Below are 25967 nucleotides of genomic sequence, written 5' to 3' on the forward strand. Positions count from 1 at the left end.
TATGAAGTTGTGTACTCCTTACAGATAAACTGCCAGGCATATTTAAAGTATTTATTTAAGCAGATTACAACTTCTGGAACCCTGTTGGACACTTCAAAGAACAGACGTACATCAAGTATTGCTTTACCTTGTAAAATATAAGAGTACTAAAATCAAATAACACAACCAGTAAATTGCTTGTTGTGCATGAAGACCTGAGCTCACATGCCCAGAACCTACATAAAAAAGCCTAGCATAGTGGCCCAGTGGTGGGGAGAAAGAGACAGAAGGACCTCTGAGACTTTCTAGCCAGCTAGTTGAGCTGAATCGTGATGTCTGAGCCCAGAGAAAAACCCTGTAGAGAGTGATTAAGCAAGATACCTACCCAACACCCCCCTCTCAGTCCCACATTATGTGCACACCTTCATACACATAAATGTATACACATGCATATACCACATGTACACACAAAGAAAAAAAACACAAACTAAATTATAATGCCCAAAGCAACACTGGTAATAATAATTGAATTTTACACTTGATCTTAGCCAAAAGGCCGAGAAGCGATAATAATTGAATTTTAAACCCCAGGCTTCATAGTTTCTTTTAAATTGCACAAAGGCATTAAAAATAAAAGAAGCCGGGTGTGGTGGTGCACGCCTTTAATCCCAGAACTTGGGAGGCAGAGGCAGGTGGATTTCTGAGTTCGAGGCCAGCCTGGTCTACAAAGTGAGTTACAGAACAGCCAGGGCTATACAGAGAAACCCTGTCTCAAAAAACCAAAAAAGAAAAAAAAAACTATTCAATGTTGATCTATTTACAAATAGGACAAATCTACTTTATGGATAACGTTATCTAGTCTAGTTTAAACACTGACATTAACAATGTGTGCTTACTTTTGCATACATTCTTTGTTCATTCTGCACATCCTGAAGGGCTTGGTTTTCGATCATCTCACTTTGCAAGGATGCAACCATCTTTCCAATATTTTCTGTTGCTGCTATAATGGAGTGCAAAGATTTTTCATCTGCTGTGACTAGTCTTAACTTTTCCAGCTTTATTTCTTCAGATACTTCATTCCATATTTCTCCAATCTGCCATGGCAAAGTTTAAGTTGAGAAAGCTAGACTAAACTGCAGTCAGTGAAAGCAAGCTTCTTCCATAACTCCCTGTACAGTGGTCATCTGTCAAGGCCGAAGCATTTCCTGACTGCTTGGGAGTAAGTTAGACATTCTGAGACGGATGTGGGCACCAGCTACATCTGAGGACTCTGGTTAATAGTTCTTTCCCTTCCATAGCTGTAGACACTATGATTCACGTTTGGCCTTCTGAAATACTCATGCTATTCCTACCTACAGCCTTCTAATGAAAGCTAGGTCATGACGCTGAACCATGAGAGGGCTATTGGGAGAGTCTGGGACATGTGACTCCTAGAAAAGGAATCCTGGTCTTCACCTATATATTTATAACTGAATCTCAAGGTATATATATATATATATATATATATATATATATATATATATATATATATATATATATATATATATATATATATATATAATTTTATTTATTTACATTCCAGTCATGACCCCTCTTGGTTCCCCCTCCTTGAATCTCAAGTTTTTAACTCCACAGTTTCATCATGCCAAAATCTCCATCTCACATTCTGAAAGGAAGGTACTAGAGTACACTGAGAACTAGAGAAACAGTTACGTCATTTAAGATAGGAATTTAACTTGATTTTTTTATTTGAAAAAATAAAAGAGAGACTTATTCATTTACACTATCCAAATATTAACAGAAATAAAATGTTTACTTCAGAGGATTTTCCTGAGACTTCAAAGACATTCTTTACTAAGGGCACTTAGCAGCACTAAGCAGCTTAGTCACTGTTAGGTGAAGTGTGATTGACACATAAAGAAGTGAGAAAGACTACTTTGGAAAGCATTAACACTACAATCAGCAACAACCTGCTTCATTCCAGCTCTAGTGCTTCCCAAACGGTTCGGTTTCTAAAACCGTTAGGCTTAGAACGACTCTGTCTGTAATATTCATCTTCTCCTATAAGCTAGCAATTAGACCAACTGAGAAGTTCATAATGCACATACTGAATTTATCCAGTCTACTCCCAGCCCCTCTTCTCCAGTTCCTCTACTGCCACCCCCAATTCCATCTCAATTTCATGTGCTCTCTTAGAACAAGCAGCCACTCACAGAGCTCACTTAGTACAGTCAGTATACATATGGGTGTAGGACCATCTTCCTGAGCATAAATAACCTATCAGGGGGACAACCCTACAGAAAACAGTCTAGCCCTCTCCTAGCAGCTGTCAATTGTCAGTAACTCCTTAGCTAGGATGGGATTTCCTGCCCACCTCCCTGGTCCATGGTGGGACTTTGGTTTTCTCATGTGTGGGTCCCCCCACCCCGACCCCTGCAGTCAGAGCCAATGTCAGTTTATATGTAAAACCATGCTGCTGTATGACTTGTGGCTTTATCGCAGTAGCATAAAATCTTTTCTTAGGAAAGAAACCCAAGGAATCGTATGTCTACTTAATCAATATGAAACTAGAAAGAGAATACTAGAGTACGAGTATGTTCCGGTTATGGGCACATCTTTTATTTCCCAATTTACTTTTAAAATAATAGATTTTGATTTATTAAAATGGTACTTACTTTAAAATCAAAGTATCTATGTATTATACAGAGGGTGACAAAATCTTCAGCAGATAAGCCTGGTAAGTTTTCAAAATCTATCGAAGTTTATACAGAGAGAATTAGTTTAACAGAAGAAAATCATTTCAAGAATCACCATAAAAACAAATTCGAACACAGACTCCTACAAGAAAACCTTCTTGCAAGTTGTCCTTACAGAGTAATCAGTAGACAACTCATTTGCTTTGGACTGTGGTCAAGAGATTTTACTATCAGAAACTAAAGAACAGATGAGTACCTCTCCCTTAAAGAGTTTTAAAATGGAGATATTTTGGCCCCCATGGGAAAGGATGTGCCTAATTTGGCAGAGACTTGCTGTGCCTGGATGATGGGACATCCAGAGGGCCTCCCAATAAATAAACAAAAAATTGAGATAATCCACATCACTAACATTTAAGCCTAAACATCCTAAATAACTGCATGCCATCCTGCTAGACACTGAAATTGCCCGAAAAGCTAAAAGAACTTCTCTTGGGACTCCACATTCCAAAGTTCTAACCTTGGATTGTGTTATGACCTGGGCACTGAGGTCATGAGGGAACATGCATTTATCATACAAAAGGTCTTTATTCATGTGTGTCACTTATCATACAAAGGGACTTCATTCCTGTGTATCAAGGGGACTCTGTAGCAAAAGCAAGTGCAGCACTACTCGTCACACACAACCTCTTGTGACTTTCAGGGCTTTCTTACCTAGTTTATCCAACACAGCATAAATTTTTGCTCTGATATTTTCAGCAACATCCATAACTGCAATAGATGGGCAGTTAGCAGGAAGGGGCATGGCCTTTTGTTCTTCTTGAAAACTAGTAAATAGAGGTCTCTTTGTATCTGACCGTTGGGAATTATGAAACAGAAGGAAGAGAAGAAGAGATAAAGACCACAGTGACTAAGATTTTATTCTCTATATAAAATGGATCAAATATAAGTATATGCTTAAAAATTAAAACAAATATATAGTGCATTGCTATTTTTTCCTTTATAGAGTTCTGGGAACCCATCTCAGGACTGGTAAGCAAACATTCTATCACTGAGCTCCCTGCTACACTGCCAGCCAGCTCATGGCTACTGTTTTGAAAGCATAAGCAGTAAATGTTTCCCATTCTGTGGCAAAACTATGACTTTCATTTTTCTTATTTATATAAGATTTTTAAAAAATACAGCTATGTAGGGCATAACAGCATATGCCTTTAATCCCAGCACTCAGGATGTAGAACTAAGAGAAATTCTGGGAGTTTGAGGCCAGCCTGGTCTACACAGAGAATTCCAGGAGAACAGGGATTACATAAGGAACCCTATCTCAAAAACAACAACAACAACAACAACAACAACAACAACCACAACCCCCCCCCCAAACCCAGCTATAGTTTTAATTCTTTTAAAGGCTTATTTTATTTATGTGTGCATTTCTCTCTATGCATATGCATCATGTCTGGGGGTGCCAGCAGAGGCCAGAAGAGGGCACTGGCTTGCAGAAGCTTGAGGTATAGGCAGTTGTGATCTATCTGATCTGGGTGCTGAGATTCAAGCTCAGCTCCTCTGAATGAGTAGCAAGTGTTCTTAATTGCGGAGTTTTCTTTTCAGCCTTGGCTAAAGGTGAAATTTAATGTAGAAACCTTGTTAATCATAAAGTTCTAGAAATAGGATAATGTCAGATCAGTAGTGATGTGATAATTTTGATTGGTTTCTATAAATTATGCCATAATGAGAAACTATCTCATGATGTTTTCATTTAAAACTCAGATAGCAAAAATGAAATTAGAGGCAGAAATAATCCGAAGTATAGTTATATTACTAACAGTTTTGCTAAAACACAATTTGAATGTGAAAGAAGATGTACCACAGTATCACAGGCTCTACAATCCCATTACTCATTCTGATACCATCAACCTCTTTAGAACATGGCAGCTAAGACTGATCATCTGATTTATTTTTACGAAAAAGAAACCCCTTTTGTGTAAAAAGAAAACTATAGAACCACCAGGGCACAAAGTACTGTAAGGTTTGTTTGGAAATACTATATTTATCTATCAAATTCTATTGCTAAGGGAAGCGTCCTAAGTGAACCTAGTTATAAAAGCAAGAAGCCCAAGTAAGCTTATTTAGGAAGTATCATTAATTTCTGAGCTAAATAATATAGGGAAATACCACATTTTAAAATAGTCTATTAAACCTGAATCCACCACTAATTTATTACATTTTCTTCTAATTATTCACAACTTATTTTTATTAGAGGAGGGCAGTGGCCAGAGGACAACCTATATCATTGTTCCCCAGAGGCTATCCACTGGGGAACAATGTTTTTGTTTGTTTGCTTGCTTCCCCTTTTGTTTTTTGAGACAGGGCTTGTAATTGGCCCTGGGATACTTGGTTCTACCCTGGGGCTGGGTGGGGAGTGTGGGGGGGGGGGTAAGGCCAAGCACACAGTCCTAGCTCTTGGGAGGAGACTCTAGAATTCACTGTCAAGCCAGTAGAACCAAGTTTGTTTAGTTTTGTTTTATTGTGTTTTGTTTTGTTGTTCTGGGGTAGAATTACAGTCCTGCAAGCACTTTATTGATTGAACTATTTCCTTGTACCCCAAGTACTCACAATTTACGATAAAAAGTCTTTAGCATCTTGTTAGAAGAACCTCATAAAATGGGTAAGCATTCCCACATTCCTGTATGCTTTAAAACTCTAGATAAATCTCTGAATTGTTTCTACCCAAACTTGTGACCACACTTACCAACGATCTTGCCATTCTTGTCCCGTTTTACTCCTAGTTCTTTTTCCTCTTTTCTCCACAGTTTAATTAAAAGGCTGGCAGCAGTCAGGTCTTTCTTCCCCCGCCAAGCATTGACATGAGCAGAAGTTTTAGGATTATCACAAAATTCAACCATTATTCCAAGAATCAGATTACAGAATTTTTTTTGGTTCAACTTTGCAAGGAAATAGAAAATGACAAAAATGTTAATGAATACTGAAAATGAAAGAGACCCTTGGATTATCAGCCAGTGCCCTCTGAGGAGCCTGACTGGAACAATGCCCAATAAGTCATTCGCAAGCATTCATGAGCATAAATCAATACTAAAACAATAAAGAGACTGAACATGATTTTTAAGTAGTGATAAACATACTTCAAGATAAATATGTATTCATTGGGTAGAAATAGAAGGGGAAGTTTTCAAAAATGAGAGAATATCTCTATTTATGTAAAACGGAGCATGGGCGTCAGGTTCCTGTGAGTATAGAATTTTCTCCATCTCCATGACCAAGGCAACAACTCTTATAAGAACTACATTTAATTGGGGCTGGCTTACAGTTTCAGAGATTCAGCCCATTAGCATCATTGTGGAAAGCATGGCAGTGTGACGGCAGACATAGTGATAGAGGAGCCAAGAGTTGTGCATCTTGGTCCACAGGCACCTTCACACTGGCCAGACTTGAGCATATTTGACCTCAAGGCCCACTCCACAGGAATACACTTTCTCTACAAGGCCATATCTACTCCAACAAGACAACTCCTTCTGCTGGAAGCCTATATAAGCTACATGGGAGAAGGAAGCTTTCTTTGCCTGCTTGCTCCTTCTAGAAAGTCCATTCCTTCACTAGCATTAAGGCCACCAACAGATTGGGAAAGGATTTTTACCAATCCTAAATCTGATAGAGGACTAATATCCAATATATACAAAGAGCTCAAGAAGCTGGACTCCAGAAACACAAAATAACCCCATTAAAAATGGGGTACAGAGCTAAATAAAGAATTCTCAACTGAGGAATAGCGAGTGGCTGAGAAACACCTGAAAAAATGTTCAACATTCTTAGCCATCAGGGAAATGCAAATCAAAACAACCCTGAGATTCCATCTCACACCAGTCAGAATGGCTAAGATTAAAAATTCAGGTGACAGCAGATGCTGGCGAGGTTGTGGAGAAAGAGGAACACTCCTCCATTGCTGGTGGGATTGCAAGCTTGTACAACCACTCTGGAAATCAGTCTGGCGGTTCCTCAGAAAATTGGACATAGTACTTCTGGAGGACCCAACAATACCTCTTCTGGGCATATACCCAGAAGATCTTCCAACTGGTAATAAGGACACATGCTCCACTATGTCCATAGCAGCCTTATTTATAATAGCCAGAAGCTGGAAAGAACCCAGATGTCACTCAATAGAGGAATGGATACAGAAAATGTGGTACATTCTGCTTGTGGACGTTGTACATCGTGGTGCGCACTAGGCTCCGCACCACGATGTACAACGTCCACAAGCAGGTTCATCCGGGAATCCACCCCATCATCAGTCACCAAACCTAGATACTAATGCACATGCCAGCAAGATTCTGCTGAAGGGACCCTGATATTGCGGACTCTTGTGAGGCTATGCCAGTGCCTGGCAAACACAGAAGTGGATGCTCACAGCCAGCTATTGGATGGAACACAGGGTCCTCAATGGAGGAGCTAGAGAAAGTACCCAAGGAACTGAAGGGGGCTGCAACCCTGTAGGTGGAACAACAATATGAACTAACCAGTACCCCCTGAGCTTGTGTCTCTAGCTGCATATGTAGCAGAAGATGGCCTAATCGGCCATCACTGGGAAGAGAGGCCCCTTGGTGTTTCAAACTTTATATGACCCAGCACAAGGGAAGGCCTGGGCCAAGTAGTGGGAGTGGGTGGGTAGGGGAGCAGGGGCGGGGGGGGGTATAGGGAACTTTCGGGATAGCATTTGAAATGTAAATAAAGAAAATAATAATAATAATTAAAAAAAGCTTACATCTTCAGGATTCTGGTTGATACTGAAGACCAGCTGATACATCAAGGCTCATGGACTGAATAACTGCTGGATTCTTAGACTTTCCACATGTAGGTAGACATTGATAGACTAGTGGNCCAGCCACTAGGCCATTCTAACAAACGCTTTATATCTGTATTTACATATTTATGTCTATATATGTCTATATGTATATACATGGATACAGATATATAGACTCTAAAAGTTGTTTCTATAGAGCAGTGGTACTTAACTTGTGGGTCATGATCCCTTGTGGGGGTATTGAATGACTCACATGGGCTGCCTAAGTCCACCAGAAAATACAGATATTTACATTATGATTCATAACAATAGCAAAATTACAGTTATGAAGTAGCAATGAAAATAATTTTATGTTTGGTGGTCACCATAACATGAGGAACATTAAAGAGTCACAGCATGAGGAAAGTTGAGAATCACTGCTCTAGCAAAACGTGACTAATACAAATGTCCTTTATAAGACACAGAGCCAGGTGAGGTGGTGCATGCTTTTAATCCTTGTACTCAGAGGCAGGTAGATCTCTTGTGAGTTTAAGGCCAGCCTGATCTTGTACAAAGCAAGTTGCAGAACAGCTAGGGCTACACACACACACACACACACACACAGAGAGAGAGAGAGAGAGAGAGAGAGAGAGAGAGAGAGAGAGAGAGAGAGAGAGAGAAGAAAGAGATACACAGTAAATACTCCATAATATTTAACTTTTAGCAGAGATGTTTTGAAACAGAACCTTAAATCAAATGAGTGGTTGTTGTTGTTTTTTTCTTTACTTTCAGAAGAAAGAAGCAAATGTTAATTGTTGAAACTGATGCAACAACATTTGTAACATTTATTGATTAAATCCACACTATGCCCAACTTAGTGACCTAATCATAGCAAACACATTACAACAATGTATGTAGGAATAACAGGTCAATGAATCATATTAACACATGCACATAGCATATTCACGTACATATTCACTGAGTGCCCCAGACACAGTGTATCACTCATTTAGCCTCCTCACACCGGGCTGAGACAGATGCTATTGTTATCTGGTTTTATAGATGAAAACATTAAGAATATAGTAATGTACAAATTCTCTTGCAAGGACATGATATGATACTGGTAATTTTGGTATGTTTATCACATNTAAGTGGGTTTATTATTCTGTTAATAATGATATACAAANTTTCATGCAAGGACACAAGACTGATAATTTTGGTATGTTTATCAAATCAAAGTGGGTTTATTACTGTTAATAAAATAAAAAGTGTGGAAATTATATTGACATGGCTATGACTCTGCATGAGACTTCCAGATTTCACTCAAAATAAATCATGACTTCCCTCTGTTATAATACTGATTACAGTCCTAATTCAGATCAACGGAACTGACATGGGTTCTCCACAGCTTCAAGGTGGGTGGCTCCTAGCTCACGCCTGACATACCATATGTTCTCATATTACTTCTGGACTGCAGACACTTCTTTAAAGAGTCACCTTTTTCTAATGTTCCCCATAAATTTGATGTTGGGGGAAAGCTGAAAATTTTTGATTGGATGATAGATATAGCTTGTCATAAACTATTTCTTCTCAGGTAGACAGAGTAGAAAGGAAAACATCAGCTAACCTGTGTGTGGGAACATTGACCTATGTAAACTGACTCATTAACCGGAGGAATGATCAGAACCCTTAATATGCTAGTGTTTTTGGGAATCTCTGGGAGGAATTTTATTTAAAACAATATATCGGGCTGGGCATGGCGCACACCTTTATTTCCAGCACTCAGAAGTTAAAGGTAGGGAGATTTCTGTGAGGTCCAGGCCAGCTGATTTATATAGTGAGTTTCAGGATCACTTGGACCACATAGAAAGACCATGTCTCAAAACAAAGCAAAACAACCCAAATCCCAAACAAATAAACAAAAACCCACCACTATATCTGAACATAGTTGGAGGCACGTTTATTCAAGAACCCTGGTTTTGGTACTTGGTTTGGAAAAGGTTAGCATGGATGCATTTATGTCTTGTGCTAGAGTGCTGTGGACATTACTTACTGCCAGTATATCCAAAAGGAGAAAAATCCCTTCCTTTTCAAGAAAATAATCCTCAGAAGCATAACACCCCAAAATGCAGCACCTTCAATTAAAAGAGAGCCAGTCATTCAACAAATCTGTGATTAGAATTAACTTGTAGACCCTCCTTCCATCCACAGCATCGTTAGGTAATTCTTTCACTTATTCCTCTAAACCAAGTAGTTAATTTGTTTTACTTTAAAAATAGAAACTCTGAAGAAGCTCTATAAATGTGGTTCAATTGCATTTTTTATGTGTGTCTCTGTGTGTGTATGCACACACATGTGCATACATGTGTACACGCACACACCCCAGAGAATACTAGAGGTTGGTGGCAGGTGCTTTGCAAGTGGAGTTACAGGGACTTCCCATTGATGATTCTTGAAGACCTTCAGTTGCTGTATCTATCTGTTACTATCTCATTCATGGTTTGGTGCAGCTGAATTATCTGCTGATTCTTGATTACATCCATGCTCGCACTTGACATTTGCTCCAGGGCCTACTCTTCAAGTTCCTGTGGACGTCAGGTAGTGAGGGACTGGGACTACTTCCAGGGCTACTTTTACTGTTTTTCTCAGGAGTTTCCTTAGTAAGCTGACAAAGCTATTGACATTAGTAAGGATGATGATAGTCATTAGTAACAATTATCTGCTTGTTCAAACCTTAGAACCTGCTAGGGTCAGCTTCCTCTGTTCTTTGGTTAAAAATGGTTTCCTTTTAAAACACGAGACCAGTTTTCTTGGGCAATTCAGTGAGTGATTATATTAATTACACTATCTGTGGTTAAAAGATCCATCCACTGTGGGTGGCACCATTCCCTGGGCTATTTATGTCACCCTATCCTTATCTAGGAATGGAGAAAACAAGCCGAGCACAAGCATTTGCTCGATCTCTGCTCTGAACTGTGGATGCAAGGTGACTAGCTGCTTCAGACTCCTGACAGCCTGACCTCTCCAGTGGTGGACTGGAGCTGGGAATTATGAGTGAAAATAAACCCTGTCTCCTCCAAGTGACTTTTGTCAGGCCATTGTGTCACTGAGATTAGAAAAGAAGCCAAGATAGAGGGTTAGCTTGCTTTGTTTTTCTTCCCAGTTTACAACTTTTTAACCTTTAAATAGTGTCAATTCCTGCAATAAATATTTCTCTCTATATAGTACATATTAATTTTGTTTCTCTGGAGAACTCTGACAACATGTAATGCATCTAATTTATCAATTAAAGCTAAGAAGAAAAAGGAACAAGGAAGAATAATTACTATAACAAATGTCCACATATATTTAAAAGTCATAATTACTAAATCAACACAAAATTATAGGAAAGTTAGATGATTGTCACTGGAACAGAGCTGAGTGCCTAAAAGAGCCAAAGCAGAAGCAGCATCCTGCATAGGTAACGGGGAACGGAATTAATCACAACAAACAACTGAGTTTTGAAACGAGTGGCTTTTCTACTTGTGTGGGAGATGGGCTTGGTTACTTCACAAACTCACATTCAGGCTATCTAACAGAGAAGGCCCTGGCTTATCCTGCTGGTGTACTTCTGAGGGAAGAAAGAGTAGCTGCAAACTGTACTTTTTTATACTCGGGCGTTCACTCAGTCATCGTAATACTCACCAAATGCTGTCTAACGTACTGAAAAGAAGGACGTTGTAGCCTAAACCCCTCTGTAAATTCTTGGGGTCTGTTTTCATTACATGAAGAACTATGTCAACTCCTTCAGTACCAAACATTTCCTGTCAAAGAGAGTTGTTTAAATCATTTCTTAGAATATATATATAATTGTTCTGTCCTCTATGTCATCCTATCACTTAAAAAGATTTTTCTACCAGAAAAACAATACTAGCATTGTTTGTTTGTTTGTTTGTTTTTTTCAAACTAGGTTTTCTAGTTTCCAAGCTAGGAATTTAAAACCATTAAAAATTGTACTTATCCGGAGCTAGAGAGGTGGCCGAGTTTAGAGTGCTTGTTGCTTTCTATCATATATGGCTCTCCAGGACCCACATCCATCAAGCTCACAATCATCCAGTTTTGGGGAGTCCAATACCTTCTTCTGACACCCAAGGCCACCAAGCACACATGGCACACATGTGGTGAATGCATACATGCAGGCAAAAGATTCATGCATGTAAAACAAAGAAAGAAATCTAAAAAGCAGTTTGTTTCTAAAGGATGTATTCATTCATTCTTAGTTCTTTATGGTAAATTATAAAGCCAATCACTTTAGAATAAGTGTGCTAGCTTAGTGTTCTTAGTAAGTTTTTCGCTGTGTCTGAAAATGTAAAGCACATAAAACTTGTCCATGGCTTCTTCCACATTAGGGTGTCTTACAGCCTAGAGACTTGTAAATGAATAGCAGGTATCAATATGTATCGTGGCAGATGTTATGTTCTCAGGAGAGGAATAAGTAGATAAGTGACAAGTCACCCTTTAATGACTTATATAAACTTATCAGTACTCAATCTTCTCCCCTTACCAATTCTTTTTCTTACTGCCATGCCATTCTGTTCTAGCCCCTGTTTAGATCATGATTATTATTCTAGATGAGCAGGCTCAGGACTGGAAAGAATAGTATGTTATATGTCAAGGTTTGGAGCCAAACCTATTTTTTCCTTCCTATTGCCTCTCCTTAAAAGTCTATTTATGGTGTTAGAGAGACAGCTTGTTTTCTTTCAGAGGAACTGCATTCGATTACTAGCACCTACATGGCAGTCACACACATCCATAACTCCAGGAGATCCAATACCCTCTTCTGACACTAGTACCAGACATGCATATGCTGCATACACATACCTGTGAGCAAAAGACTCATACATATAAAATATATGTATCTAACATTTTTTTAAAAATCTGTCTAAATTTTTTCTTTCCAATTCTATTTCTTATTGAAATTATCATTTTATGACAGTCAATAGTTTACTATGGCTCTAATGACTATAAAAGAGAATTAAACCATTGTTTTAACATTCTAGTTTTATATATAAAGACAACTGAAACTCGAAGCAATATTTCTGACAATTCAGCCTACTATAGATAGCTGCTTAGCTACTTTCAATCTTGTCATTCTAGTCCTAGGTTTTTACTCAGAAGAGGTGAAAGAATTACATTTCCACAAAAGACTGGATCAAGAGTGTTCACTTAAACTTTTGACAGTCGAAATACAAAAAGTCTAAATGCTTATCAATAAGGTACAAGATAAGCAGATTTTGATAGGTCATAGATTACTAAAAAGGAGTGATACACGTGACACTATGAATATATTCCAGAAACACATGCAATTTCTTTCTGGATAACAAAACCACATACGGAAGACCAAATACTGTGTGGTTTCACTCATATCAGAATTGGCAAAACTAATCTATAGGTGCGTGGCTGTAGAACAGATAAGTAAATGTGATACCTGTGCAAGATTGTACTTAGAGATGTATATTACATGTTCCAATTGGAATATTGGTAAAATGTGTTATGCACATTCAAAAACTCTATTGAAATAGGTATTCAAGCCTTGCACATTATACAGTATGTATGTAACCATACTCTAAAAGTATTGAAATTTAGTTAGGTTTTAAATTTAGTTTATTTATTCATTCTGCATTTGTATGGGAGGTGTGTGTTATGATGCATGTTTGGAGGTCGAAGACAAGTTTCTCCTTCTGTTATGTGGATCCCTAGGAGCACAGGTTGCTAGGCTTAGTTCGAGTGTGTTTAAATGCGGAGTCATCCCATCAGCCCACATTAGACAAGATTAGAAAAAAGGGAAAATCTGTATGGACACTGGGGCCTGGGAGATCTGAGTGTTAGGTTCTACATTACATACCTTCCTTTGGATATCATTTTCACAAAGACCTGACAGAATAAGTAATGTGTCAGACTGGATTTCTAAGGCAATGGCCTCTTCCTTCTCAGCAGGTCTGCTCATCATAGTTTTAAAAATTTCTGGTAAGAGAAAAATTAAAGATTGTAATTATTAAATACATTTTTATTATTTACTATTAGGAAACTCCCTTTTAAGAAGAGTTTTCACATTCTAGCCCACAACTCCAGCAAAATCCTCCCTGCTCTACCAGATGCCATGACTATATCCTAAACCACAGACATCCAACATTTCCTCAGAGCCTGCCCAGCGTGTCAACAGCACCCCACCCCGTTATCACCATATCCCAGCCCACAACTTCAGCAGAATCCCTCTGCTCTACCAGAGGACACACAAGTACCCTGAACGCTAGAGGCCATCCCATCTCCCAGAATCTCAAAATCCTAACCCAGGTGTCACATAGTCTGCCCATATTTCTAGACCAGAAGAATTACCTGACACCAGAGCCACAGGCTGCCCAAGACAGAAGACCAGAAAGGAAATGGAAACCAAGGGGACAAATCCATTCAGCAGAGATAAACTCTGAAGTTGGCCTATAAGTAGCCCACACCCAGGTAACAGAGGCCAGATTCGGAACACAACAACAGCAAGGGCAATATGGCACCACCAGAGCTCTGCCAGCCTCCTGCAGCCTTGGATATTCCAATGCATCTGAAGCACAAGAAAATGACCTTAAAACCAATTTTATCAAGATGGTAAGGGCCCTTAAGGAAGAAATGAATAAATCCCTTAAAGAAATCCAGGAACATAGGCAAAAAATGGGAAGGAAATGAATAAATCTTTTAAAGACACCCAATCAAACCAAGAAAGAATAGGTGAAAGAAATGAATAAAATTGTTTAAGACCTGAAAATGGAAATAGATAGATGCAAGTTGCCATAGTTAAATCAAGAGCAGGTAAACAATTAAAACACACATAGCCCCTATGAAAATAGAAGCAGTCATTAAAAGTCCCCCAACAGCACTCCCTCCCCGTTCCCCTTGTCTCTAGCAGAAGTCTCCTTCTCTTCTGGAGGCCACACTGGTACCCAGAACCCCAAGTAAGACCAAGTCCACAGCCCACCTACACTCTTAGAGCCCTCCAAGCTTTCTTCAATAGCACTCTCTCCCTCACATCTCCATATCTTGGCCCATGACTCCATCAGAAGACATTGCTCTATCAAAGGCCATGATACCCAGACCCCATTAGACTCAATAAAGAAATAGAATTACAAACCAATTTCCACCTTGAACATAGGTACAAAAATACTTAATAAAATATGCACAAAACATTCATGATCAAAAAGATCCACAATCAAGTAGGCTTCATCATTCTTGATTACAGATGCAGGAATGGTTCAACATTTAAAAATTTATCCATGTAATCCACCATATAAACAAAGAAAAAAATTTGGTCTTCGCATTAGATGCTGAAAACCCCTTTGACAAAATCCAACATCCCTTTATGATAAACATAGTAAACACAATAAAGGCAATATATAGAAAGCCAATTGCCAACATCAAAATAAATAGAAACTCAAAGCAGTTCCACTAAAATCAGGGACAAGACAAGGCTGCCCACTCTCTCCACACTTGAAGTTCTGGCTAGAGTAGAAAGACAGGGGGATACAAATCGAAAAGAAAGAAGTCAAAGTATGGCTATCTGCAGGTGATTGATAGTATATATAAGTGACCTCAAAAATTCTACCATGAAACTCCCACAGCTGATAAACACCTTCAGTGAAGTGGCTGGATACAAGATTACCTCAAAGGGAAAATCCCTCAATAGCCTTCCTATACACAAACAACAAGTGGACTGAGAAAGAAGTCAGGGAGGCAACCCTTCACAACAGCCATGGATAATATAAAGTATCTTGGTGTAACTCTTAGTAAGCAAGTGAAAGGCCTGTATGACAAAAACTTCAAGTCTTTGAAAGAAGAAATTGAAGAAGATATCAGAAAATGGAAAGATCTCCCATGCTCATGAACTGGTAGGATTAACACAGTAAAAATGGCCATCTTACCAAAAGAAATCTACCGATTCAAAGCAACTCCCACCAAAATTCCAACACAGTTCTTTACAGACCTTGAAATAATAAATACTTAACTTCATATGGTAAAACAAAAGCTCGGGATAGCTAAAACAATCCTATACAATAAAAAAGAACTTCTGGAGCTATTGCCATCCTGAACTCAAGTTCTACTAAAGAGCTGTAATAATGAAAAGCACATGGTACTGGCATAAAAACAGGCAGGTGGGCCAATGGAGTCAACTGCAAGGCCAAGGTGTAAGTCCACACACCTATGGACACCTGATTTCCAATAAAGAAGTCAGAATTATACAATGGAAAAGTGAAAGCATCTTCAACAGATGGTCCTGGTCTAACGGGATTTTAGCATGTAGAAGAATGCAAATAGATCCATATGTATCGCTTTGCACAAAATTCAAGGCCAAGTAGATCAAGGACCTCAACATAAAACCAGGCACACTGAGACTGAATGAAGAGACAGTGGGGAATAGCCTTGAATACACTGACACAGGAGACAATTCCTTGTACAGAACACTAATAGCACATGCACTAAGATCCACGATTAATAAATGGGACCTCATCAGACTGTTTATGTAACAAGGAAGGCTCAAAGGGGGATGCATGAATCTCCCTGGGAAGGGAAAATAGAATAGATATTCTGGGTGGACTGCATGTGTGTGGGGATGGAAACAAGAGGGATCAGGTCAGGGAGCATGGAGAGAGCCAGAGAGGGAGAGAATGATAGAGTGAGAGAGACAGAGACAGAGGGAAGAGAAGGAGAGAAGGGGAGAGAGGGGGGAGAGAGACCTGGGAGAAAAAGAGAGGGAGGGAGGGTGGAAGGGAAGGAGGGAGAGGGAGAGGGGGAGGGAGGGAGAGGGAAAGAGAGAGAGAGAGAGAGAGAGAGAGAGAGAGAGAGAGAGAGAGAGAGAGAGAGAGAGAGAGGAAAAGAGGAGACTGCTTGTGGACGTTGTACATCGTGGTGCGCACTAGGCTCCGCACCACGATGTACAACGTCCACAAGCAGCTCGAACTCAGCAATCTGCCTACCTCTGCACCAGAGTGCTGGGATTAAAGGTGTGTGCCACCATGCCCGGCTCTTAGTGCAGTGGGAACTCTCAGGAACCTATGAGGGTGACCCTAGCTAACTTCTAGTAATGGTTATAAGAGCCCGAACGGGACATCTCCTGTAACCTGGCAAGACTTCCAGTGGTGGGATTGAGACACCAACCTAGCCACAAAACTTCTGACCTACAATTTGTCCTGACTGCAAGATGTGCTGGTGTATGGGTGGTGCAGAAATTGTGGGAGTAGCCAACCAATGACTGCTCCAACTTGAGACCCATGCTACTAGATGGAGCCCAGTCCTGACACTGCCCGGAGGGCCAGGAAACAGCCCAGACAGCTCAGAGACTCAAGATAGAACCAAACACTACTAGGAAAAAAGAAATCAATGAAAAGATTCTTAATGATATTCTGCAATACTCATTATTATCAGGAACCTAGTATAGTCGCCATCAGAGAAGCTTCTTCATCTGTCAAGTGATGCAAACAGATGCACGGACCCACAGCCAAACATAAGGTAGAGCTTGTATAATCCCATAGAAGAGGGGATGGGAGGATTGTAGGAACCACAGGGTTAAGGACACCATAAGAAAATCTATGGAACCAATGAATCTGTGCTCATAGGGGCTCACAGAGCCTGAACTGACAACTGACAGTGGGAGCCTGCATGGGTCTGATCTAGGTCCTCTACATATTTGTTATAGTTGTATAGCTTCGTCTTTTTGTTGGACTCCTAACATTAGGAGCAGGGACCGTTTCTCACTCTTTTGCCTGCTTTGGAGCCCTTGTGGGACCCTACTGGGTTGTCTCTTCCAGCCGTAATAAGAAAGCAGGTCCCAAGTCTGATTGCAACTTGATATGCCATGTTTAGCTGATAATCCTGGGAGGCCTGACCTTTTCTTAAGGGAAACAGAAAAAAAAATGCATGGGGGCAGGAAAGGTAGGGGGAAGGAACTAGGAGGGGAAGAGGGAGGTAAACTGTGGTTGAGAAGATTTATTATCTATCAAACTATGTGATATATGACATGATTGATATATGTGATATACAATATATGATATATGATATAAGAATAAATTTATTAAAAATCAAAAGATTTTTTAGTTAGAGGAAACATTTTATTATAGAAGGGGCTAGTTTCATTGCATAGTAACCTAGAAGCTGGACAGAGGGTGGTATTTCTACATATACAGCCTCAGTGATATAAAATATAATTATCAATGTTACATAAGGAGAAATGTTAGTACAGAGTAAGTTGAATGTCATTAAATCACAACCTAACAACTTATTTTGACCAATACATTTTGTTTAAAAACATGTAGTTTCATGCAGCAGAAATGAATGCGCCTGCAAATTTGTTATCAAAATATCTGACTGTAAGTTGTTTTAGCTTCCCTTTCTGGTTAGCTGGTAACAAACGTGGAAGACCTTTCTAAGTGTGTACTCCACTTTCATTGTTTTGTTTTCTTTCTTCTTCTATATCTTCTCTTCAAGTCTACAGAAAGAGAACAACTTCTGCAACTTTAGGCAGTCAGATTCCATGAGCTTTAAAAATCCTCTCCTTGAAAATAAGCCTGAAATTGACTCAACAGTTATCACCACTGATCAGGTGGCACTCACAATAGAACTCTCTCAAAAATGGAACTCCCTTTAAGCTTTCAGAATTTAGGAAGTCTCTTTTAAACTCGTAAAGAGCACACTGACATGGTCAGGAAGCTACGGAGTTGTTTCCAAAGAATCCAACAGTCTATTGGCACAGCTGCCTATGGGACTATCCTTTTAGGAGGGAGGGTGGGGAATGAGAGCCCTAGGGACACAGCAGAACTTGCTAGAGATCAGTGCCGGGTCCCCCATGTTCAGGGAGATCTATGTTCCTTTATTAGAGGTATCTACAGAAATCCTGTGACAGCTGGCTACAATTCTCTTTTCAAGATTACCTCATCTTACTTCCCAATCTGGGAGAGAAATTATGGGCCTTTGATCTGGAGCATACAGTATGTTAATAAAGAATAATTTTCTTCATTTTTAAAGGTACCTTGAACTCTCTGCCTTTATTTTCTCTGTTCCATTCTTTCTAAAACATAGCAATAGGGCCAGGGAGATGGTTCTGTGTATAAAGATACTGGGTTGGAAAAGCCTGGTAACGTGTGCTTGATCCTGGAAACCTATGCAAGGTGATGGAAGGAGAGAAGTGACTCCATAAAGATGTCCTATGACCTCCACATGTGCACTGTGGCACATCTGAACACACACACAGACACACATTGTATACATACATACATACATACATACANACACACACATACACATATACACAAATATAAATTATATTAAAATTAAAAAGCCCACAGCATTGCACACACAGACTAGCTAAACAGAATCTCTAATCTCTCCCTTTGAAGTACGAAATTCAAATTCTTAGTTTCTACTCAAAATTTTTCCAGTTTGGTCACTAATTGCACAATTAACTCTATTTCCCCATGCTTGTCTTATGAAACCTGGGCTCTTTTTATGCCTTCTGTGAACATGTTACCGTGCATATTTCAGTACTGTATCTCTGCTCACAATACCTCTTTGCTTGAAAGAACAATCCTTATTCCCCCTTCTTGAAACTATCATCCACTGAATCTCCAATTCTGCTCAAAGTTGAAAACAGTTAAGCCTCTTTACCTTTGGTAACGTTTCCTCTCCACACCACTCGTTAGATGCCTAGCTGAGAGTACAAGGTAAGACATGCCATGGCTTTCTTTTGTTCTTATCAGGGCAAGTCTCTCCAGCACTCTGACTGATATAGTTTTTAATTTCTCTGAGGAGAAAGCGTGTTCACGGATACTGGATTTGCAATGCACTTTCTATATTCTTGAGGATGGGGGACGGAGCTGCTACAAAGCCCTGCTAGGTTAAAAAAGACAAGGCTCCTGCATCTAAGAATTGTGTAACAAAGATCAACTCTGAGTGCAAGGAAAACTGTCCTGAGAGCACTCCCGCTGTTTGCGCCGCTCCCCCTCAGCTCAGGCGGGATCACCATTTTCCCCTGGATATACAAAGATTGCATTTCGAGCTAAAAGCGGAGCCTTCAGACTGGACTTTGTGCAATGGAACGTACATACTTGTGATTAAAATGTACTTCGTGTTGAGATATTTTAATCCCACTATGAACAAAGATAAATTCTTTTACATAACTTTACTTTCAATTTATTTCTTTGAAACTGGGCATGGTAGAGCAGGCCTCTGATTGCACAATTCAGGAGGCAGAAGCAGGTGGATTGTTGTGAGTGTGAGGCCAGCCTTTTCTACACAGCTGGGCCCTGTCTCAACATATATGTTTGTTTTTTTCTCAAGAATATTATAATCAGAGAGCACTATCTCTCTTCTGATTTTGGATGAAAAATATTTTAATAAGTGGAGGAAGCTTTTTAAAACCATACTGCAATTAGTTGGCATCTAGCAATGTTTCCATGTAAATCTTGACTGCCCCCCCCCCCCCGAGGCCTGTGTGTTGGGAAGTGGTATAAAGTTTAAGTGGTGTGACCTACAGGAAGAGAGGGTGATGGGAACCTGGTCTTTTCCTGTTTCTCTTTTCCTTCCAGGCCAGCATGATGTAATGCCTTACCACAAGCTCCAAAACATTAAGCCAAATTACCATGGGTGGAGATCTGTAAAACTGTGAGCCAGTTTCTCCCAGGTATTTCCCATAGCAACAGAGAGCTAACAGGGCCAGAGTACAGATGCTCTTGAGAAGCCAATGCCCAGGGAACTCTAGTTGTCTAACACAAACTGGTGTGGTATTTGCACATGAGACAGGATGTGTAGTGTTGGGTCCTTTGCCACACCTCTGGATTACTGTAATTCCTAGTACAGAGGAAATGTTATGCTAACGATTGTTATAAATTACTACTTACTAAGGACAAGGAAAGTTGTTTTCTGCTCAGACAGACACTTCTGCGGTTGGTTGAATATGTGGGAGTAGAAAGCTAGGCTATAGAGGGCCAACGAAATGGCATTTATATGAAGCAATGCCGGAAACAGCACTTTTCAGAATCAGGAAGGGGAGAGCTGGAGGACTATGTATTTTCAAATAATCAAGGCAAAGCAGCTTGAACTGGAAGTTGAAATTCATGAATTTTCTAGTTTCATTTTAGAAAAGAAAGTCTTGGATACATTTCTCTACACACAGATGTGCTGGTTATTCTGAATGAATTGGAAACTGTATCTGCTTTGAAAATGGCTCTACACTGCTTGGCAAGAGGTGGCAAGTTTATTACCAGATAAATGAGACCTAACAATAGTTCACTTAAAAAGGTATTGCTTAGCTGGGCAGTGCTGGCGCACACCTTTAATCCCAGCACTTGGGAGGCAGAGGCAGGCAGATTTCTGAGTTCGAGGCCAGCCTGGTCTACAAAGTGAGTTCCAGGACAGCCAGGGCTATACAGAGAAACCCTGTCTCGAAAAAACAAACAAACAAACAAACAAAAAGTACTGCTTAATAAAGTAGTCTCTAACTGAGGAAATAAATGTTTAAAGGATTAATGATTATAAAAGAGAATTTCTTGATATCAACAAGATGAAAAAACCCAGGAAAATATGCTCATTGATAAAATCAATTTGTATAAAAATATTTCATACAAAGCTTTCAAAGTTATAAACACCAAACTGTCCCCAGTGGGCTGCCATGCACTTTTTACCTATCAGTTGATGAATAACCCCTCTTTCACAAAGGTCCTTGTTCACAGTCTCATCTTCAAGATAAACCATGGCTCTGAGGAGTCGTAAAGTGTAACGCATCTGGGCAAACTTGTTTCCACGGCCACCTGTACCATGGAAACTGTTACCATGAATGAAGTAGGAATCTGTGGGAAAAATTAATAATTTAATTTATATTAAGAAACCCAAAGCCTGAAACATTTCAAGTAAATGTTCTCATTTATAAACAAAACAACATACAATATATTTAAGGAGCTACTAAAGTCCAATCATCTTTGCTTTTTTTTTTTTTATAGAAATAGTGACCCTTCTTTCTTTCTTTCTAGTCTCAGAGTGAAAATATGCTTCCTAAAATCTTACCCAAAGGTATCACTGCTTGTGCCTCTTGCAATGTTCTGTTAGTAATGCCATATTTTAAAAGTTATTCACATCGGGAGCTAGAGTAATAATCAATACATACTGTACTTCCAGAGAATCCAAATTCAGTTCCCAGCACCCACAGTGGGTGGCTCACAACTACCTGCAACTCCAGCTCCAGGGGCTCTGATACCTTTGGCTTCTACACACAACTGCACTCATGTGTGCACACAAACATACAATAATAAATAATAATAAACATGAGCAGAGCTTTTAGAATTATTTACGGTATCATATGTAGACTTGGGTCATTACTTTAGTTGCCTTCGGCATTCATTTAAAAACAAATCAATTTATCCACTCACTGTTACCAACCCTATGGTGAACATCCTGTCCTTGTCCTGAATGGAGAAGAGGTTCTCTGAGTGACCCACATCATACAGGAGATGTTACTTGAATCTTAGGAAAGTTACCAGATGGACACAATGCACAAACCCAACTGAATTTTTTTGTTAAGTCTGTTAAATTCCACAGTAGCTCAGTTTTAGCTTAACCTGCATTTCTCTTATTACTTCTCTGGTTGAGCTCCTAAAATGTTTTCAGAACATCTGAAACTTTCCGAGTAACATGGCAGTCCCCATTTTTCCTATGCTAGTTAGCTGAATTACCTTCTTGCTAAAATATGTGATTTTAGAAAGTTCAACTTGGATTCCTCATCAAATAGTAGTAGCTGCTTGAGATTATGGCTTTGTATGTTAGAGACTTTGTACATAGTTGTTTGTAATTCTTATAATTGTTTTGTCCATCAACCTTTCCCTTCTGCAGCTTAAGCTCCTGAGTTTTTAAAACAAAAATTTTCTCTCTTGATGTCTATCAGAATGATATTGATCATGTATTCTTTGAGAGTCTTACAGTTTAGGTATTTAGGTATTCACACCATCATTTTGCAATTTTTTTTAAGTGAGAAAAATCTAAATTTTCCATTTTCCTATGGAGGAGCCATTGCTTCCTCCCCGCCCCCATCCTTCTCTCATGGAACATCAGCATGTCTGGAAATGCCGCCTCTTACTGCCCCACTGATTGGTCTATCCCTAGAACAGCGCCCATCATTTAATTACTTTAGTTTTATGGCAGGTTTTGATAAAAAGCAAAGTAAAACTTTCTCTCCTTTTTGAGACAGAGCCTGCGGGTCCCAAGCTGGTCTCAGATCTGTTAGTAGCTAAGGATGTCCTCAAACTTCTGGTCTTCCTGCTTCTACCTCCTAAGTTCTAGGATTATAGGTTCATTCCATCATACCAGGTTCTCAGCATACACTCCACTAACTGGGGTACATTCCTAATATTCTCTTTCCTTTTTGTTGTAATACATTATTTCAAACATTCTTCTATAAGTAGCCTTAGGTTAAGGATTTTTAAAAGAATTCAAGCACCATTGTGTGTTATGATGGAGTCCAGGTTAAATTTTTGCTTTGCTTTTATTATGTGGTCAGAAACACATTATGTAACTTCTCAGACTGGGTTCTGCTTATCTGACAAACCAGAGGTAGAACTGCATGAGGGACTCTGCAAAGTGAGTGAGGACTTTGTGCACACAGGAGGCACAAGTAACTGTTAGCTTCTTATGAGGCAGCATTTCCCTTTTGCCTTGGAGTATTCTGTAAATATAAAACAATGTGAACGATGTTCAGAATTGTTTTATCTACTAATTTAATAAGGTTAAGTTTAGCAACTTAATGTATTAGAAGCTATAACATACAAAGGATAAAAATGTTATGCCTTTGTGAATGAATACATGATTTTCTTCTCTATTTGTGAGACAGGTTGCTCAGGCTTGTCTTAAAGTCATGGGATCAAGGGAGTCTCTTGTCTCAGCAATAGCTGGGACTTACAGTCTGGGTCTGGCTACTGCTGATGTAATGAAAATGCATCCTACAAGATTCTTTCCATCCAGGTGCGTGGGGAATGTCTATAATCCTAACACCCAGGAGGCTGGGGTGGGAGGGTTAGGAGTCTGTGCATAGCCTAGTGAATTCTATTGAGTCTTTCCTTTAGGATTAGGAGTCTGTGAATAGCCTAGTGAATTCTACTGAGTCTTTCCTTTCTCTTTCTCACACCCCAACACGTTCTAGAGGAAAATCGCATCTTCCTGATCAAATTTGTAAGCACATGAATATATTTATTTTCTAAGAATTGAATAAAATAACAGTTGCAAATTGAGGCTTTTCTCTTTGACAGACAATATCTTAGAGCTAGAACTTGTGGCTAGATAACTAGATTTTAAACATTATGAAATTATTTGGGGATTTGTGTCCACTTTAGTCTAAATGTATTTTCAGCAGCTGCCTGGTACTCAGTAGACAATGTTTGTTGGATGAATATACTAAAATATTGCCCAGATAAATTTCCCTCCCAATTATAATCTTTGTATAGGCCTCATAATACAAAAATATGAAGAAAATTATATATATATATATATATATATATATATATATATATATATAATTTCTTTTACACATTTACTAATCATATTTAGGATCTTGGTTAAATAGTAAACTTTGAAATCTCAATGTTGTAAGAGTCTGTTTTATCTTTAATATGTGTAAGTGTGGTGTCTACGTGGGGCCCTACATGAACACAGGTGTCTGCACAGGTCACTGAACGCACTGGGGCTGGAGTTACAGGCAACTGTGTGCTCCCTGACACAGGGGCTTGGAGCCCAACTCAGGGACTCTGAAAGAACAGTAGGTGATGTTAACTTCTGAGCCATCTCTCTAGCCCTAAAATCTCAATGTTTATTAACTCATATAATCCACTCGAAGAATGAATTCGGTATTTTGGTTTACTTCAATGTAACTACTGCTTCTCTGTGCAAATACTGAGAGCTCAGTTGAAATGCAGACCAGAGTCCTGAAAGATATGAAGGGCACTCACCCTCATGCCCACACCATTCTAGAAATGCAAGGATCCGAGCATTGCCGTGGCATGACATGTACTCTTCTATTAACAAAGGAGCCACGGAGGACAAGGTGGCAATTGCATGCAGTTGTAGTTCTTCATACTGTGCTGCAGACCACTCGATAATTTTGAGTCTCTCAGGCTTTTTCACATAGGTAAACAAAGCCAAAATAACTTTGCCATCGATTAATAGCTATAAGAAAGGGCAGAATGTACTTTGTTAGGGGCATAATTAAAATAGCTTTATTTAGCAAAATAAAATACAAGATATTCAAATTTGATATTTTAGTGACAATTTCGAAATATTGCACTGTCACAGATAGCCCAAACGAGAGAGAGAGAGAGAGAGAGAGAGAGAGAGAGAGAGAGAGAGAGAGAGAGAGAGAGACACTAGCCACCATCCAGGACAGCTGTGCAACACTAAGAGCAATGAATCTCTTTCCTGGGGTGTGAGCTCTTCAGTCAATGATAGCAGAAAATGTACATTCATCGTTTTGGAATATGCTTCTATATATAACAAAATCATAGAGGTAGGAGATTGGAGGCAAATAAATGGGTGGTGTTTCTTTCCTCCTTTTTCAGTTTCTTCTATTTACAGTGCTATGGATTAGAGCTGGGCCCTTGTGCATGCCAGTCCTACAGCCTCCCACTCACCTGCGCCTCTAGCCCTCGAAGGCACATAAATGTAAGAAGAGGGCACTGCAAGCTAATTGTTTCTTATGTACAAATGAAAGAATTGATATACTGTATCAATGACAGTCAGGTCACAAGCCATTTTTAATTAGACAGTTTAAGATTTTATAATTCCATTGAACCTAGTATTTCAATAAAAAATTAAAACATGAGAAAATATAAAATGACCAATGGCAAAAGTGGTTAATATAATCATTAATACTGGTTGATGTATATTTCAGTTCATGAAAAAGTAAAACACTGTCCTATATAATACTATTTTTCCTACTTACTTAACACTAGTCTATGAACAATTATGAGGGTTTTTTTAAAAAAATTCTGTACTGAATTCACTACCATGTCACTTCAAGGTGTACATTGAAAGAGAATGAGACTGTGAGTTGAGTCAGAACAAGAATATTAGTTCTAGCATCTCTGTGAAAACTCAGTGGGCAACATTTGAAATACTATGTGACACAGAACATAGAAAGAGAGATGGGTGAATGAAAATGAAAGATGTTAGGCTTGTGTGGAGAAAACACAGAGTCACAAAGGTCTGAGACCAGCATAGCAGAGGTCAGCTGTTACTGTCCATTACATCATCCTTTCCAGAGAGTCAGAGGAGACTGATAGGCAATGTGTGCGGCCTGTGTCTGTGACTTAGTGGTGGAGTGCCTGCCTCAGTGGCAGCAAGGACAGGTGTTCAATCCTGAGTAACAGAGGGAGGGGGAGGGGTGGGGAAGTGGGAGGGAAAGGGAGAGAATGGTTTAGGCTGTGTGAACTATTTTTGTTTTATGTTCTCCTAGTTAG

General features: G+C 39.3%; 1 protein-coding gene across 1 annotated transcript in view; it reads right to left on the reverse strand.

Annotated features, from left to right (window-relative positions):
• The window catches only part of Cfap69 (cilia and flagella associated protein 69), a 69057-nt gene that overhangs the window by 4731 nt on the left and 38359 nt on the right, over positions 1-25967 (reverse strand). Inside the window, exons 12-20 of the mRNA XM_021190454.1 lie at positions 24462-24678; positions 21156-21320; positions 13346-13464; positions 11146-11264; positions 9515-9596; positions 5419-5611; positions 3387-3524; positions 2655-2731; positions 876-1073 (exon numbers count right to left, since the gene is read on the reverse strand). Of these exons, the coding sequence (XP_021046113.1) occupies positions 876-1073; positions 2655-2731; positions 3387-3524; positions 5419-5611; positions 9515-9596; positions 11146-11264; positions 13346-13464; positions 21156-21320; positions 24462-24678 (1308 nt within the window). The remainder of the gene's footprint in view (positions 1-875; positions 1074-2654; positions 2732-3386; positions 3525-5418; positions 5612-9514; positions 9597-11145; positions 11265-13345; positions 13465-21155; positions 21321-24461; positions 24679-25967) is intronic.

The sequence above is a fragment of the Mus pahari genome, chromosome 2, assembly GCF_900095145.1.
Source record: "Mus pahari chromosome 2, PAHARI_EIJ_v1.1, whole genome shotgun sequence".
In the NCBI taxonomy this organism is placed as follows: domain Eukaryota; kingdom Metazoa; phylum Chordata; class Mammalia; order Rodentia; family Muridae; genus Mus; species Mus pahari.